The 16,719-nt window shown below is 49.5% G+C and overlaps 4 protein-coding genes across 4 annotated transcripts; 2 read left to right on the top strand and 2 right to left on the bottom strand.

Annotated features, from left to right (window-relative positions):
• Window positions 1-790: 790 nt before the first annotated feature.
• Window positions 791-3,079, bottom strand: VFPPC_02187 (F-box and WD40 domain-containing protein; the record flags this gene model as incomplete). Its single annotated transcript, XM_018281881.1, has 2 exons — window positions 791-1,766; window positions 1,824-3,079. 2 exons carry the CDS (start codon window positions 3,077-3,079, stop codon window positions 791-793), a joined length of 2,232 nt encoding a protein of 743 aa, XP_018138991.1.
• A 2,052-nt stretch (window positions 3,080-5,131) lies between these two features.
• On the bottom strand, window positions 5,132-6,874 carry VFPPC_02186 (protein kinase, catalytic domain-containing protein; the record flags this gene model as incomplete). Its single annotated transcript, XM_018281880.2, has 1 exon — window positions 5,132-6,874. One exon carries the CDS (start codon window positions 6,872-6,874, stop codon window positions 5,132-5,134), a length of 1,743 nt encoding a protein of 580 aa, XP_018138989.2.
• Window positions 6,875-7,174: 300 nt separating this feature from the next.
• On the top strand, window positions 7,175-11,513 carry VFPPC_02185 (protein kinase-like protein; the record flags this gene model as incomplete). The annotated part of the gene is made up of 5 exons (XM_018281879.1): window positions 7,175-8,477; window positions 8,526-8,694; window positions 8,745-8,811; window positions 8,860-11,197; window positions 11,245-11,513. The coding sequence occupies 5 exons, from the start codon at window positions 7,175-7,177 to the stop codon at window positions 11,511-11,513; spliced, it is 4,146 nt and encodes a 1,381-aa protein (XP_018138988.1).
• Window positions 11,514-14,956: 3,443 nt separating this feature from the next.
• On the top strand, window positions 14,957-16,635 carry VFPPC_13220 (hypothetical protein; the record flags this gene model as incomplete). Its single annotated transcript, XM_022428870.1, has 8 exons — window positions 14,957-15,045; window positions 15,099-15,123; window positions 15,178-15,241; window positions 15,292-15,369; window positions 15,426-15,521; window positions 15,765-15,846; window positions 15,900-16,369; window positions 16,436-16,635. 8 exons carry the CDS (start codon window positions 14,957-14,959, stop codon window positions 16,633-16,635), a joined length of 1,104 nt encoding a protein of 367 aa, XP_022284124.1.
• Window positions 16,636-16,719: the final 84 nt, after the last annotated feature.

Here is a 16,719-nt window from a genome sequence, read left to right as displayed (position 1 = left end):
CAACCGCGGGGAAGCATGCATCCCACAACATGTCAAAAGCCTCCAAACTCTACTACACCAGACGAATGCCAGACCCTCAGAAACTATGCATGCACCGATGCATCCCCGCAGTACCCTCACGTGCGGCATGCCACGATACTACCCCAGGCCACAAGGGACAGAATAGTCAAGTCACATTACACCAACATCAAGGTTACGTCAATTCGGCCAAATACACCTGTACGACTCAGCCCTGTCGGGGAATCTCGCCATCAGAGCATTTGACCTTTCACAATATTCACATGTAGAACTGTATGCTGTAGTCAATCTATTGGTGGTAGGTCATACCAGAAAACGAAAATCTAGCCGTGATATCGGTCTGAACCGCTACCCAAATCTATGCAGTAACTCCGTGTCCAAAAAGAAGCAAAGAAATGAATGCTGAAAAACTGAAAAAATGCCCGTGCAGACAATGCCAAACGCCCACGTCGTTTGTTGCATACAACGATCGCTAAAGAACATGTGGTTGATGCTTCCAAACGCCCAGATGCAAATACAAAGGAAACCAAGACAAGATGCCAAGTCAATAACTCGAAAACAGGCAGGATAGACGAGACAAGGGCCAGATTATTGCCTCGATGCAACATAGACGGCCCGTTTCGGTCCTGGCAACTCGTGCCGATAGACAACAGCAGGGCTTGTATCACGCATAATACGCCGAAGCGGTCTGTTTAACCGGTATATTCGGCGCCATCGCAAACTCCAACTCCATCCAACCCCACATAAAATGACGGCAACAAAGAAAGTCAAATTATTGTGTGCGGCGCACAATACCGGTTTCCAGCTGTTCGATGCCGTCGACGTCGGCGCCAAAATCCATGATGAGAATCTTGGGGTCTTGTCCTGTGCTGACAATGCGGCGGTAGTCGCTCTTCGCACTCAGAACCCAGCTCGAGTGCCAGCGTGGGAAGTCGAGCAGCTGGTGGCCCGTCTCCATGTCCCATACTTTGATGTCGGTGTCGTAGCTGCCGCTGACAAGTCGGCCGCTCACGCTGTCAATGTGCAAGCTGCGGACGAGATTCTCATGGGCCTTCATCTCCCGGACGCATTCGCCAGTGTTGGCGTCCCAGATGCGAATAATCTTGTCGTTTCCAGCCGATGCGACAAACCGGCCGTCCTCGGAAAACTGCGAACACGCAAGACCCTTGGTGTGGCCGACAAACTCGCGAATGTTCTTGCCAGTGTCAATGTTCCACAGCTTCACGCGGAAGTCTCCAGAGCAAGATACAATCGTGTTGCCGCGCATTTGAACAGCGTTGACAGGGCCAGTGTGGCCGCGGAGCTGTCGAAGCAAAGCACCAGTTTCTCGGTCCCATACACAGATGCTAATGTCCTTGCTGCAGGTCACAATGTGCTTCTTGTCGAATGCCAAGTCCAAAACAGCGGCCGTGTGGTGTCTGAGGCGGCGAATGGGTTTGTATCCAGCCTTGACATCGTAGACAATGCACGTAGAATCGGATGAGCCCGTCACCAGGATTTCGTCGTCGTACTGCAAGCACAAGATGGATGCCTTGTGATGCTCGGGGAAGGAAGCCGTCATGGGTACTGACAAGGCGGTTTGCTCATTGTCAGACCCTGCTGCGTAGTGTGTTGGGTTGCCTTCTTCATCCACAAGCACATTGGCGCCATTCACAACTTCTGGCGGCCCAATAATCAGCTTGCACTCCATCGTGTGCATGTCCCAGACACGAATCGTCTTGTCACGAGAGCCTGATACAATCTTGAATCTGTCATTTGGTTAGCAAACTTTGCCAGTGCCACGGATAAAAGTGCAGTAGACTCACTCATCAAATTGGAGGCAGTAGATACTATCTGTATGCCCATTGAGGTAAACAGGTCGAGCCTTGCCCTCCTTCCACCGCTGACTGAGTTCAAGCTTGGCCTGATAAATCTTTTTCCAGTCGTTGGATGGGTGAACCTTGGGCACGCCCATTCCTGTGCCGGGTTGCACGGGGCGGCTGGTGGCATAGGTGCCGGTCGTCTCCCGAAGGCACGACTCGCGCCAAATGTGCTGGTTGGCAATGGTTCGATACCACTGGCGAGACACAGCGCTGGCCTTGGCGAGGGCAGAAGCGTCCAGACAAGCCAAGATGTGAATAGCCAACTCGGGAGGCAGTTCAGAAACAAAATCGATACGGGAAATGTTGGCGTCTTGTTCGAGGACCGTCTCCTCATCGTCGGTGTCGAGATCCAGAGATGGCCTGGTCACGTTGATTCCAATACCGCTCTCACGATCGTTTCCATCGTCGCTCCCGGGAGCATTCAGCCATCGCTGTCTCGCAAAGTACTCGTTTTGCATGGCGGCCGAAGCTTTGGCGGCGGCTCCGGAGTGATGGGGGATGACGGGAGGCTCATCACCCTGTCCAGGGATGGGAATATTCTGATTAGGGTCATGGTACATGTCCCAGTCGTGAAAAGAGCGGGAATGGCGGAAGCTGGCCGCTTGCCGCAGACGGTTCCAAGGGCCATTTGAAGTTATAGGTCGTTCTTCCGTGGTGCCTTGCTCGTAGATGGTATCTGCCGCGGCAACAGAGGGTCGACGGTGCACGATGCCTTTGAGTGACATGGACGCGCGACGAATGATGCCCTTTATGCTTCCAGATGCCCGACGGTGTTTAACGTGAGTCGAGCCGTAAAGATGCTCTGGCCCATCGTGTGAGTCGTCGATGGCAGCGTCATTCATCTGATGTGTCAGGTCGCGCATCTCGTCATGGCTGAAGAGGGAGTGCTTCGGTCGCTTCCAGGGGAGTGACATGCTCAGACTCCGAAATCGTTGATCAGATGGTCCGCGGCGCGGAGGTGTGGTGTGTCGTGGCTCGTAATCGTCGTCAAAGACAACGCTGTGGTGGGTTTGAGCCCATTCCATGACTGGAATAGACTTTCGTGCCATGTCGTCGGTGAAGCTGAAGCTCGTTTTCGTGTCGTTACCAAAGGAGAGGGCGGCGACCGGTCGCAGAGAGGGGTTGACTACAATATCGCAAAGACTGCGAATGACGGCGGGATTAGCCTCCATTTCTATAGAGTGCGAGGTAGACGCCATGGTGGCTGAGGGTTGGTGTTTGGTGTCTGGAGGGTTGGATGACCTCGACCATCATGTGCGAAATGACCTCGAGGGCGACAAGAATTAACAGAAAAAGGGCATACGAACCTAGACAATAAATGGAAAAAATTGAAAATGCCAAAAAGAAACAACTGTTTTCCGAGTGTACGCTCGCTCAGGAACCCAGTCGCAGTTCAACGAGCGCAAGGGAGAGAGGTCTGGTTCCAGTTGGTGGGCTGAGACAGGACGGGAGCAAGACAAAGGGGGAAGCGCACGTCCACGGCTGCAAATGACGTTGACAATGAGGGCCAGGTGGATTTATTTTAAGGCCAAGGGATGTATATCGTAGACATGCGTTTCAATGTCGCAGAGGGATCGGTTCAGACAGGCGAGGTCGAAGTGGTCGCAGTGACATGTAGGTGTCGCAGATGTATTGCCGGTCGATGTTGTTTTCAAGGCTGGCCGACAGTTTCTGCACAAGGAGCGTCGTCGCTTTCGGGCGATGTGCGTTATGAGGAAAGAAACGAACGAGAGGTGCAAACGGGAAAGAAAAGGAACAGACGGAGCCTATGCAAGGCGAGTTGGAGACATTGAAACGATGGATGAGATGAGGGTTGGACTGAAGGCGTGGGTGTGATCTTTATTTGGCTGAGCGGATGGCCACATGGGGCTGGTAGACTCAAGTGCTGGGCCTGGTCAGCCAGACTCCATTGGTGGTCAACTGGTCAACTGGTGGGTTCAGACCGGACATGAACAGATTTTCAGGGATTATTTTGGGGCAGTCACGACAAGCCCCAGACCAGATCAAACCAGACCAGACCAGACCAGACCAGACCAGGCCAGGCCAGGCCAGGGGCATCAATTATTTATTACATGTATTTTATTTTATTTAATGTGATGCATCAATGTAACCCTCATACCTCGACATTAATTCAGTCGAGTCAAGCCCAGTCAGAGCACATGTGCATCCTGCAAGCGAAATGCCCGCCCTGCACCGAAGATTTGTTCTCAATTTCTGCCATTGATGCGAAAAAAAATTGCATCACGGACGAGCATCGTCATCACGAAAATTTTAATATGGGGCACCACGTCCCTTGGGTCCTAAATACGGAGCATCAAATTTTAAGCCGCCAGGATTTTCTACCAGACCAGATCCATCCGATTCAAATCCTGGGGTTGTGGATTATTGGGGCCCAAGATCTTGGAGTCGATTCCGTGATGTCTGGAGCATCATGGCCGCACAGAATCATCAACATTTCACCCTTCAACATCATTTGAAAGGTGCACTGCCAGGAACAACTGCGCAGGTGGTGGTTGACACACGGCCGTCTCATAAAAGTTCCGACTGGACTCAATTCTGCTGAGCCCCTGAAGAATTTTCTTGCAGCACACCGCCAGTCGGATGGGCGATCGACAGCATGGTTTGGCGTGTGGCAATGGTGGCACGAACCTGTAACAATTGCTTCCATGTCCTGCAAGGCCTCTCTCTGCTTGACTCTGCAGGAATGATTGACGCCGTTGACTCGTGACATGGCAGTTTTCGGGGCTGCTGATGGCATTCTAAAAGTCTGTTAAGGTGCACGTACTCTCTGACCAGAATTGCGTGTAAAGGTACTTGCGGCGTCTCCGAGACCATTTCAGCGCCACCACCAACGACCACCGACCAACTCTGTGCTGGACAACGTCTTTATTTGCAAACGTAGTTTTCCTTCCTGCTGCGCACCACGGCTATGATTGCTGACTTCTGTCGGTTTAACCACTTTTACATGTCCTACTAACGCTTAATATAGACAATTGATCAAGTATCGCATGTCGGGTTGTGTGAGTAAGCATATTGGGCTGTGTTAGTGTACGCTTGGATATGTCCAAATACCTCGCGGCATCTTGAGCTGCGTTAGCGTGTACTTGGATATGTTCAAATACCTTTGACCACAGACTGTACTTATGGATAGAACGGTGTTGTGGAGAGTTGCTATTCAAGGTATGTCTCCATGTTTAAATACTTCTGACCCCCTGCTGTACTTCCTGAATGTGCTTAGATATGTACTGGCTCTAATTGACTCGATATCCATCTAATATTCGCCCAACCTTCAAATAAAAATCCTCCTGTATACTTCGGTCACCCGTAGCCACAACTCCCCCCTCAAGACACTGCTGCGTAGCTTCTCGATACCCTTTGCCCATTCTCGACGACAACTTGGGCACTTCATGTATCAGCAGATACTCCCTAAATCCATCAGCAGTGTGATTACTGTATCCAGCCATAACAGACGCCCGCCGCTGCATAGTCTCAACCGTCTCCCTCAGACCCAGCTCGAGTAGCACTATACCAAAGCTGTAAATGTCATGCCGGTAGTCAAATGGCGTTCTTGCATTCCTCGCCGAATTGGTCCTCGAGTTTTGCACCGGCAGACCCTGCACCTCAGGATGTCGATACAAGTTGTTCCCTATATCGTCATCAACGCCTTCCGTTTGCCCCGCAGACGATGCCTCTCGCGTGTATTCAAACCCAACGATATATGGCTCCGAATACGAAAAATCCTGTCCTTGTTTGGCGAAAAACATGATGTTATCGCTCCGAATCCCCTTGTGCAGCCACCCTGCGAGATGTAAGAACAGGACTGCCCGTGAAAGCGTCGTTGCTATCTGATACCAGTCGCCGGCATCCAAATCGGCGTCCCGGGCCGTACTAGTTGGGTTTTGGGATTCAAGAATGTTCAACAGTGTGGTGGACTCCTGCTCAACTTTGAACAGCATGCCATGCTCCAAATCACCACCCTGCAGATGCCTCGTAATTACACCGATGCAGTCCAGGGTACGCATTTCCACTGGTTTGAAGTCTGCCTTGAGCAATCTGGCAAGATTTTCGATCCGGTGCCGTATCATGGCTTTGAATGTGAACAGCGAGTGTTTAGGGGGACACTCGGATGATCCAACTTCCTTGAATTCCACGAGCACATTTTGAGGGCCATTCTTCTCAAAGACGCCGAATCCCCGCCCATTCTTCTCGTCCCTGGGTGAAGTCTCTTCCAAGTCGGCTTCATCTTCTGTGACGTCCTCCCCGCCAAAGACAGACTCTCTCGCATTCATCTGGATGATGGTCGATTTGAGGAGAGCAAGACCTCTTAGCTCAGAGTCCGCGTCCGGCTGTACGCTAATCATCTGCAGTTTAGCCAGGTTCATTGTTGCAAGAAGGCTATTTAGTGCAAGCTTTGATGCCGGATCAACCCTTGGAGGGGTAAAGAAACTTGTAAGGTCGTTGATGAGGCTCTCCAATCGATCGAGTGCCTTTAAAGGCTCGCCATCCTTTACGGCCCAGGATAGCTGCTCCTTCAAGTCTGAATTTTCTTGAACACTGCGAATTTTATCCGACAGTGCTTGTCGCTCGCCAGAATTCGGGCTCGCTAGATCCAACAGCCTCTCTATTGAAGAGGTCGGCAGCACTGAGGCCTGTCCAGCCGTCTTGATCGCATTGCTGCCCGACACGAGACTATCCAGCTGATCGATGAAGTGGTGTATCAACACGACGTACTTGATAGCAGTGTCACCGTGGTCTTGAAAACGTCGGTCGTTGACATTAAGCCCTGCTGGGCCACAGTCCAGTTTCCAGTCGAATCCCCAGCTCTTGAATCGCGCCAATTGCAGCTCTAGTCTAGTTTGAAAGACGGCGGCATCTTCCCCGATTCCACCTGCCTTTCGCCAGAGTTGGATCGCCTTTACCGTTCCCTCAAACACTTGGGCGAGGAGGCTCGTGGCGCCTAATGCCGTGCCTGCAACACCAACAGGGTCAGCCATTGCGACAGATGTGACAGTGAAAGCTTCAAACGAAATACAGCGAGGGTTTAGGATTGTCGTTTTAAAATGCCGTGTGCAAGTGTGAGAGGCGTGCCGTTGGATGAGGCTGTCTTGCTCAGCCGCAGAATCCACGCTATCGTTTTGGCCTGCAAGGTCCAGAGTCCAGGCCTTCATGCACGAGGCTAGGGTCTCGCAGTGTTGGGCATTCAGCTTGGAAGGTTTCGTCGTTCTCTGCATTTCTTTGTTTTCGCTTTCATTCATTCCTATCGTCTTATGTGCTTCTGAGCTGTACTGTAAATCATGGCTCCTCAAGAGCTGGCTCGTTCAAACGTCGGCTTTGCTCAAAGAGAGCACGACGTGCTATCACTATTATCCATCTTCGTGCACACGCACCAAAGTCTCTCAGTTGGGCTTCGCTTACTCGGCACCGTTCTAGACGACCAGACGTTTTACATGCCCAACGCTGTTAACTGTGGCGGCTATTTTGAAGTGTATCTGCTACCCTCCAAAGACATCCTGGAAGCTGACCTTCTCGGCGGCAAAGAGTTTATCGGATCGTCTTTACCTGACACTGTTGCTGTGAAATGCCCAAGGATAAAGGGCAAGTTAAATGACAGGAGGAACCAGAAACTATGGACCTCCATGGCCATGGAGCTCCAGATTTTAAAGCACAAACAAATCATGAATCATCCCAACATTGTTAGTCTCTTTGGCGTGTGTTGGTGGTCAGTCAAAGGAACACACATGCCGGCATTTGTACTGGAAGCGGCCTCGTCGGATTTGCACAGCATGGTGAGCAATTTCTGCTTCACAATCGACAAAATGACCACCAGAAAGATTTTGGGCCTGGCAGTCGACATCTCATGCGGTCTTTCCGCGCTACACGACCTTGGTATCATACACGGGGACATGAAGCCGCAGAATATTCTGATATTCGAAGACGACAAGCTGGGTTACATTGCGAAACTCACTGATTTCGGCTCCTCTTTACTCAAGACAGACATCAAGGACCCAATCAAGCTGGCGTACAATACCGACATCTGGCAGGCTCCAGAGTGCCATAAAGCGTTAAACGGTGACCAGCTCATGGAAGCTGATACCTTTTCTTTGGGCCTTGTCTTGTCGTATATGCTAAGCAGAGGGTTCATGCTGGAACCTCTTACCGAAATTGAGGAAAGTGAAAGTGACGATTCCTCTGAGGTGTACACCATATCTGCGCAAATTGCATCTCATTCCATACGAAGCATATTTGGACCTGCCCTGGAAGCGCAAGAGGAAAGACTTTACGGCCCGATGACTGCTCGCAAACCTGCGGGCTGGCCGGACCCAGACGAAGATCTTGACAAGTTTGACGAAAATGAAAGCTACATGTCGATTCGCAAAATTCAGCGAGGTTTGATCAAAGCGCTTATCCCATCACTCTTCGAGCCGTCTCTCCGTCCCAGTTCCAAGAGCATTCACAAGAACATCAGAATAGTGCTAAGCTGGCTTCTTCGACGAGACATGTTTTATCCGCTCATGTCTCTGGAGGATCCGTTCACGCCGGAACTAATGAGGGCGTCAAAGTTTAATGATCAGGAGACGGATGTGTTGCAAAACCCAGGTACCTAGCCCGAATACATGAAAAAGACAGACTCTGACCCCGGGATAGATTGCGAAGCCACTGAGGAAGACAAGGAGAGGGTCTGGCAGTATGCGCAGTCTATGGAGTGGCTCGACAGGTCGTTTAAGACTATCGGAACGTCGAGCGATCTTCCGGAAATGGGTGACATCACCCGCCCTCAGGCGGCACATAGAATCACTGCTTCACTCAACACTTGGTTAGTATGGGCATGTATAATGAAGATTATCACTCAATAACACAATCCAGGGCACAGAGTGAAGCCCCTCCGCCTGAGGATATGCGAAAAGTCCGCAACCCCTTTGCAGTTGTAGAGGTACACACCCGTTGCATGGCCTGTTGAACAGTAACTAAGCGTATCTAGGCCGAGGCATCATTTGGCACTCTGCGTACTCTGCCCAATCGAGTGCTGACGCAGATACTAGGAGAAATGCAAGCTGTTGCGTATAACGAGAGCGAGTCTAGCTCTCGTCGAGCAGAGGCGGCGTGGCAGTGTTCCATTTTCAACCTCATGGCAGCCCAAGTCTCTGACGTGTGCTCAAACAATCCTCACATGGACTCGACTCTCAGTCTCCTTCTTCTGGCTGCAAATCTTGGCCACTGGAAAGCGCAGAGCATTTGTGGTTGGTTCCACGACCTTTTTGGCGGGTCGTTGCCTGTGGGCGAGGACATTGAGATTCAGTGGCTTCATGATGCCACTTGCAAAGGGAGCACGACGGCTCGAAGACGACTTCAGCACCTCAATTCCGATGCCTATGTCACTGCTGTCGACGAATTAAAATGCTGTTTCGGGGGCATTGGGGTCGAATTACCACGAGAATGGAACACCTACAGCGACGAAGATTTCCTCATGCTTATCGAATACCAACAACGCGATATTGGCAACTTCCTCCAACTAGCTGCTACGTGTGGGCGACTCTCACTTGTAAATACCATTTTCGAAAAGTACTCAAGCGACGTGGACATTAATTTTCGCTTTCCAGGGGATGAAACTGTTCTCCTGAAAGCCTCTAGATCCGGACACTTCCACGTCGTCTTGACTCTCCTCGATCACGGCGCAGACGCATCACTCTCCAGCGAAGAAGGCGCAACGCCATTGCATTTCCTAAGCGCCTTTGATGAGGATAAGATACCAGCTGTTGCCGATCGACTGATGGCAGCCGGGGCTAGCCTGGAAGCTCGGTCAAACAACGCCCAAATCTTCAAGACCACCACGGAGTCCTTGTTCGGCATGGTGGACGGAACACCGTTGACTTGGGCCGTCTCGGCAAACAACCTAACCGCAGTACATGCCCTTCTTGATCTCGGCTCCGACCCGTTCGACGTGACTGGACGGACAGCAAGGTACAGCGACTGTTGGTCCAACAACAGCCACGTATCTCCGGCTTGGACTGCCGCCGCCAATTTCCAGCATGAAATTCTGGAGGCTTTACTGAAGAAGGCGGATAACTGTGCCGAGAAATTAAACTACAATGAGCGCTGTTTTGGAGAAAGCCAAGAGTTGAAAGATCCGTATACACTGCTAGGCTGGGTTGTAAACGGTTGCGATGGCCACAGCATTCGAAGATTACTCCTCCACGGGAAACAGTATTCGTACGCTTTCCAGCAAACGTTTGATCTGTGTTTGAAGTTTGGGGCAGACCCCAACAGTGTGAATCGGGAGAAGTTGCCCGTTATCCGTCCAGCCATTCAATGGGGTCAGCCTTATATCCTCGAGTATCTAATGACGACGCAGGAAGGCAGACTTAAGCCTGACAAGTCCGAATGGCTGCATGGTGTTGTAGTTGCGTTGGCTCTTCAGGACAACGCTACACTTGACATTTTGCTGAAGTATTCTCGGGAAGATGAACTTAGTCCAGACGATTGGAGCAGGTTCTTTGCCACCACAAAGTCTCTGCCAGATGATGTCAAGGTCCTCGATCGGTTTCGCAAGTACCGCGACCCCAACATGGATTTCTTCCCGCACTTTGGAAATGCGCTGCTAGCTGGAAAGTACGAGCTTGCAAAATTCCTTTATCAGACAGGCAAGTGTGATTTAATGACCATGGATGACGGTCGGTCTCTTCTCGGGAGACTCATAATCTCGTCAAAGGTGTACCGAAACGCGAGCCTCCATGTCGCTGCTTTACTTCGTTTAAACCCACCCGACGAAGTGTACTACAATGTCATGGACCTGATGGGCTCGAAACTCACGGCCCTCCAAGCAGTGGTATACATTCAAGAGTACCGAGAAGGCCACAAAGCAACGACCGACATCCTTCAAGCCATCTTACGCAAAAAGTCTGACCCCGAGTTCCTCAACCGTCGGGTGGAATCTGGACCGTGGCAAGGCAAAACCGCCCTATACCTCGCCGTCGAATCATGTAATTTGGACGCCGTCCAGTACCTCATCGATACCAAGAGTCGACAGCTGGATTTTTCCACGCTCGACAGCAATGGACTCAGCTTAATGGACCAAGCTGCACTGCTGATGAAGAACCAGAAAAAGAACCTGGAGCTGTGGGAGGTGCCCAGTGAGAAGTGGCGGGACGCGGATCTAAAACACTTTGAGAATGCAATCGTCATAGCTAGGCTTCTGTATCGAACGAAGAAGGCGAAGCCTAATAGGGTATTACTCTCTGTCACAAGGATTGACACAGATGATATTCAGGCAATTTTGTACGGACAGAATGAACAGCTTGTTATTCCGTGCAAGATTTCAGGTAGGTACACTTGATCTATTTGCAATAGCAGTGCTGACGAGGTAAAGAGTTGAGGACGGCCATCGAGAGCGGACAGCTAGACTTCGAGAACCGGGTGGAAAGTTCTGATCCGCAACGGCAGCAGTTTCAGTTTGTTATGAAGGCGTTGAGGGACCATGGGCTGAAGCTGGGGCTGAATGATTCGGTGTTTGCGTATACTCAGGAGATAAACTCGGAGGAGGGTGAAGGGGAGGGAAGCGCAGATCCGGTTGATCAGTCGGTGGGCCAGGATGCTTATTCGGAGTTTGTTAACTCTGTGAAAAAGCTTAAGCTGTAGTCAGGCCTGTTTGAGATGCAGGTACTCTTGAGACTCATTTGTAAAGATACTTGCCATGTTAGCGTGTCTGAAACGAAGGTAATTCAATGTTGAATCTTGGCGACATTTAGAGAGGTTCCATGTTGATGGAATTCTGATGTGGGAACTAGAAAGATCTAAGCATCACGTTTAGTCGTGCTTCGTCGGCCGTAAAGCTTAGAAATACAGAGGTATCATATCTTGACAATGGGTTAATTCTGTGTTTATTCGTATTCAAACAGCGAGTAAGCCGGGAATTACGTCTTAGGGACACATTGTATGGTTACGTTTTGAATTCACCTGTAAACGCCAGACACTACATTCTCAATGGACCAAATCGGGTGCCAGTGATTTTGACTCACCAAACCAGACCTTACTCAACACCCCTGGTCCCTTTGACGAGTGCCGGACACGCCCGCAATGATCTTACCGGGGCCATGCTCACGACATGGAGTATTTTGATCACTTGTTGACCAGAACACAACCTATGGGCAGCGGTGATGAACGCAGGGACGAACTGTCTGGGGAGCTGCTGTATCAATGAAAAGAATACTACCATGAGACAGATTCTTACTGACTTCCTCTACATATGTTTCATCGCAATCGTCGTCTCTGACAATGTCATCAAGCTGTCGTTGCCAGTTTTATGACAACCAAACTGAAGTGATGAGATCGGCTCCTGAAAGCCTTTGGGTGGAGAATAATCATCTGTCTTCACTCAGATCTTGGTGAACCTGCCATGATATGATACTATATGTTATTCTGCCTGCCAGTCTGTATGAAGTGGCAAATAGGCCGGTTTGGTCATTTGTGCAACCTAGTGAGCGCACCCCTGGTGGCTAGTTCCTCCCTATAATGTAGACTTTAGAGCTAGAGCTAGTTTGCTACCACTAAGAATATAGAGCAGTAGCATGCTCCTCACTCAGGCCGTTATAAGAGCCACAGGAGCATTAAAATCCATACCAGAAATACAGTAGTTCCGGCGTTCGACCTTTTTGACAGTTCTGTTAGTGTTGGAGACACAAGATGAAAGGCAGAGGCAAGACTCTGCAAGCCAAACATATCAGTCACATACCATGAAACGTACACCTCGAGCCACTCGCATTGAACCAGCAGTTGGTGCAACTGCCACACATCTGGCCGTCGTACACAACACATTGTGTCCATGGGCCGTGACCTTTGTGGCAATTCTTGCATGCGTGGGTTGCGACTCGACAAAAGACAGGTTTAAGGATGTGATGTGTAAAGTGCATGTATTTTTCTAAACCCTAGTCCTGGGGTGTGAGGAGTAACTTCAGGCCTACGGCCACCTCCTCCCAATACGGGGCAGGAGCACTCCCAAGCCCAGCTTCGACCTGTGATGTGAACCAACAAAGCCTCGACGTTGCTACGCCTCTCAATGTTTAGCCTTTGGTCGCTCCGTCGCTGTGTTGGCTCACAGCGTGCGTATTCTCCGGCGAGCTTCTTACATAGCGCACTGTTAATTCTCAGTAAGTCGCCATATACATCCATCGCCACATCTGCATATATAGATAGGAATATTACATATTAATATTCTTAGTAAATAGTAATATATAGTTCCCTTCTTTAAATTTTATTAGAGTCTATTTGCGGTTATAATATTTAGCGTACTTAGCCTAGATATTACAACACAAGAATTTAGCACGTCTGCTATTACACCCAGCCTAGAGCTATTTATCCTAGCCTTAGTGCAGCACGTTTAATATTTAAGACTATACCGCCTAGTATTATTCCTAAAGACCAATATAGACTAGACATTAAGCTTATAGGGGGCTAGCAGGTAACTTAGTAATTTGCCACAATAGATATCTCTAGTAAGATTACTTCTAAAGTGCATACTTGCCTTTACACCTAGCGTTATAATCTTATTTACTTTAAGAGTTCCTAGGATATATTAACACCTAGTTCTTTGTCTAAACCTATAACGCATAAAGCATTCTTACTCACAAACTTTTATTTCTAGTTGCTAAATGAATTTATAATACCCTAATTGTGCAGCAGTAGGAGCTTTTAGTATCAAATGTGGCAATCACCTCCAAATGAACATAGGGACTACTGTGCCCGAAGCTGCTCACCATTCTCTTTGGGGATTTATATCATTCAGTAGTTTACAACTATCAGGCCAAAGCACTACACTCCATTCAGATGACAAAGTACTGTCCACTTGCTCCTTTACCTACCTACTTCGGTAGGTACCTAGGTAGGTAGCTGCCACTGGGTCTTAAGCCAGTGCTTGACAGCTGTCAACCAGTTCTTGCAAACCATCATTGAAGTCCCAAACCCATCAAACTAGCGCCAGAATTGTTGAGGACAATGAACTGATATCGGAAGAATCTAAACTCATTTTGTATTAGCTTGGTTGGCTTGGCATGCACGCCAGGAAGTTCTCTTGCGGAAGGAAATATCGCGAGGGCAGGAGCAAGCCGATGTTGTGCCCATTGAACAAAAACCACACTGCTAAGTACCTACCTAGGTACATAATAAGGATCTGCACCCTTCCGTTCATCAGACCAGGAGATGCATCGTCATGTTTTCCCCCTTGAAGAAGAGCGACATTGGTACGGTCAATCCAAGTACGCGAGCCGAAAGCAATTCATTTTGACCGATTCCGTGACTCTGGGTAGTACCGTGAAAAGTGTCTGGGTGACTTTTTGGGGGGCAATTGGTCGTTCCTTCCTCTTTTCTACTCTGTCCTAGACCGTAATCCTGCATTGCCGGTATCCGAAGCCAGGGGACGGGAAAGATTTCTGTTGGGTTGGATAAAGGGTAGGTAGGCTGGAAGAAAAAAAAAAAAAGGATATATCGTAGTTATGGTTGAAAAATCTCACTCTTCTGTTTTTTCTCCAGCTTTGAAGTTGTCTCGAGTGCGGTTCTTCATGCAGATTTATATCTGCATTTGTCTTGTCCAATTTCGTTTGACGATCGGTGCCCTCTTCCTTGCCTGGACTCTCCACAGGTTGCAGAAGACGAAATCCTTGGTTCCTACACCGGTTGCTCGTCAGAGCCCGGTACTTGTTCGTGCTTGCGCGTTACTTGTGGTCCTTGGATGACTCGGACGCTCCCTGCGTGTTGACGTCTTGTGCGTTGCCCCCATCCTCCTCCTCCTCCTCCTCTTTAAGGTGGTATTAGATAACCTCAGGGTATCCCGTCTACCGGTTACTCGTCAGAGTCCGGTACTTTGTTCGTGTTCGCACGTAACTTTGGGTCCTTGAACTATCTCAATCCCCTTTCGACCTCATCCCCTCTCCGCCACTCGATATCCCCTCGACACAATGGCTCCTTCCATTTCGACAAAGATTTCTGCTCTTGCGGACGACGTCCATCGACAATGGGACGAATAGAATTCGACCAATGATGCTCGTCAAAGACTCGAGGCTACATCAAGAACTCGTCGACGCAGCGTCATGCTCGTTCCTGTCTCCCTGGAAGCTGAGAAGAAAGAAAAAGCCGGTCTTGAGTCTCAAAAGCTGCTTGTCAACGCGTGTAGCAAGTTGTAAGTCATTGCCTGTTCACCGCGTGTAAGACTGTTGACTTACACGGACTCAGATCCTGGAACCAGCTTCCCAAAGCAGTCAAGGCCGCGTTATAAGTCGACTTTGACAATGCCAATCTGGCGGGCCTCAAGAAAACGGTTCAAGATGCCATAAATGAGCTACGCTCAGGACTGGCTCCGACTCCCAGCCCAGATGGTATGACAGTTCCTGGTCATGTGCCGACACGTTACTTACACTGAGTTTAGATGTTGTCAAGTCTCAGACGCCACTCAACGCTCCGGGTCTGTCAGTTGTTCGACAGGTGCCGTCTCGCAAGCGAAAAGGTACGCACATTTCATTTTAGCTATTCCAAAATAATGCTAACACTTTTGTCTTTCAGCAGTCGAGGACCTCAATGATTCTCCCAAGGCCAAAGACAAAAGTGCGAGCCAGGCTGCTTCTATCCCTTTTTGGGCAGAAAAGAGTCCATGGGATGGTATGTAGACATGAAGCCAACGGCAAATTTTGTGCTATTACAAAACATACTCGATCTGAACTAATGTTGGGGGCTCTCTGTCTAGTCTCTCCGACAGCCCCCATAGCCTAGCTAGTTCATCATCGTCACACATCTTGCTTTATACAGGTCACCTTGCCGTGTGCCCTCCTGTGAGACGTCTGATTGTCATCACCCCTCTCTCCCCAGCTCTGTCTCCGACCTCACAGCTAACGTACCGAGCAGGCGAAGTCGCCCCAACTTCAGTTTTATCCTGCTGCGTGGATAAACACTCTCCTCTCTGGTTACCAGACTATACAGGACACAGGTCAGTTTAACCATGGCTACTTAAGTAGTTAGCACAAGCTTACCATCCTACAGCTATCAAACCCATTCGTCCCAAGCCAACCTCAAATCCCAGTACAGTTCTTCCCAGCACGGTTCTGTTGATATGACTAAAGGTTATACCTCACAGGGTGCTGAGACAGAGAACAATATGCCAAGCTTTACCGACAGTTTCCGGATGTCTTTGCGGCTGGGAGTGAAACCTAAGGCCTTGTATTGGATCAAGGATACACTGACCGGTTACGATATTCAGGACGAAGAAGTCGACTCGGCTTTTGAAACAGGCTGGGACTGGTCTGATCTCGAGAAATTGGCCTTCCAGATGCTCCTGGTAATGAGAACTCAGCATGATAAGCCCGCCGAAGAAGCTGGTCTTGACGAGAAAAGTCTAACCTCCATCGTGATAGTCTACTGGTTGGCCATTCTCTTCAGCCAAAAAGTTAAGTCCCTCAAAACAAAATTTCCTCATACAGACAGAACCAAAATCGCTTGGAAAATTCGCAATCGTTGGGGCTTGCCAATGCTTCCAGGGGACAGTCACCCGCTGAAAGTTTCATTATGCAAACTTTAAGACCACGGTATCGCCATGAAGTCTGGCATTGAGGAAATAGACGGTGTTGACTTTGACCCTATTCAGCACATCGACATGTCCCGTTGCACAGTGATTGTCGACTCGCAACTGACCAATGTAACCATGAAGAATTACCCGGTCGAGCTTTGGGACAAAATCCGCGCCACTTGCTCTCAGGTGCCACTGTACAATCCTCTCTGACGAGTGGATTCATCTCTTGGTTCGGCAGTGCAGACGTCAGACTTTGCAAACAAACTTTGCAAACAAACATACCGGCTCCTCAAT

This window comes from Pochonia chlamydosporia, chromosome 1 (genome assembly GCF_001653235.2).
Source record: "Pochonia chlamydosporia 170 chromosome 1, whole genome shotgun sequence".
Classification (NCBI taxonomy): domain Eukaryota; kingdom Fungi; phylum Ascomycota; class Sordariomycetes; order Hypocreales; family Clavicipitaceae; genus Pochonia; species Pochonia chlamydosporia.
Note: the sequence above shows the minus strand (reverse complement) of the source record. Positions and strands in the feature narration are given on the sequence as shown.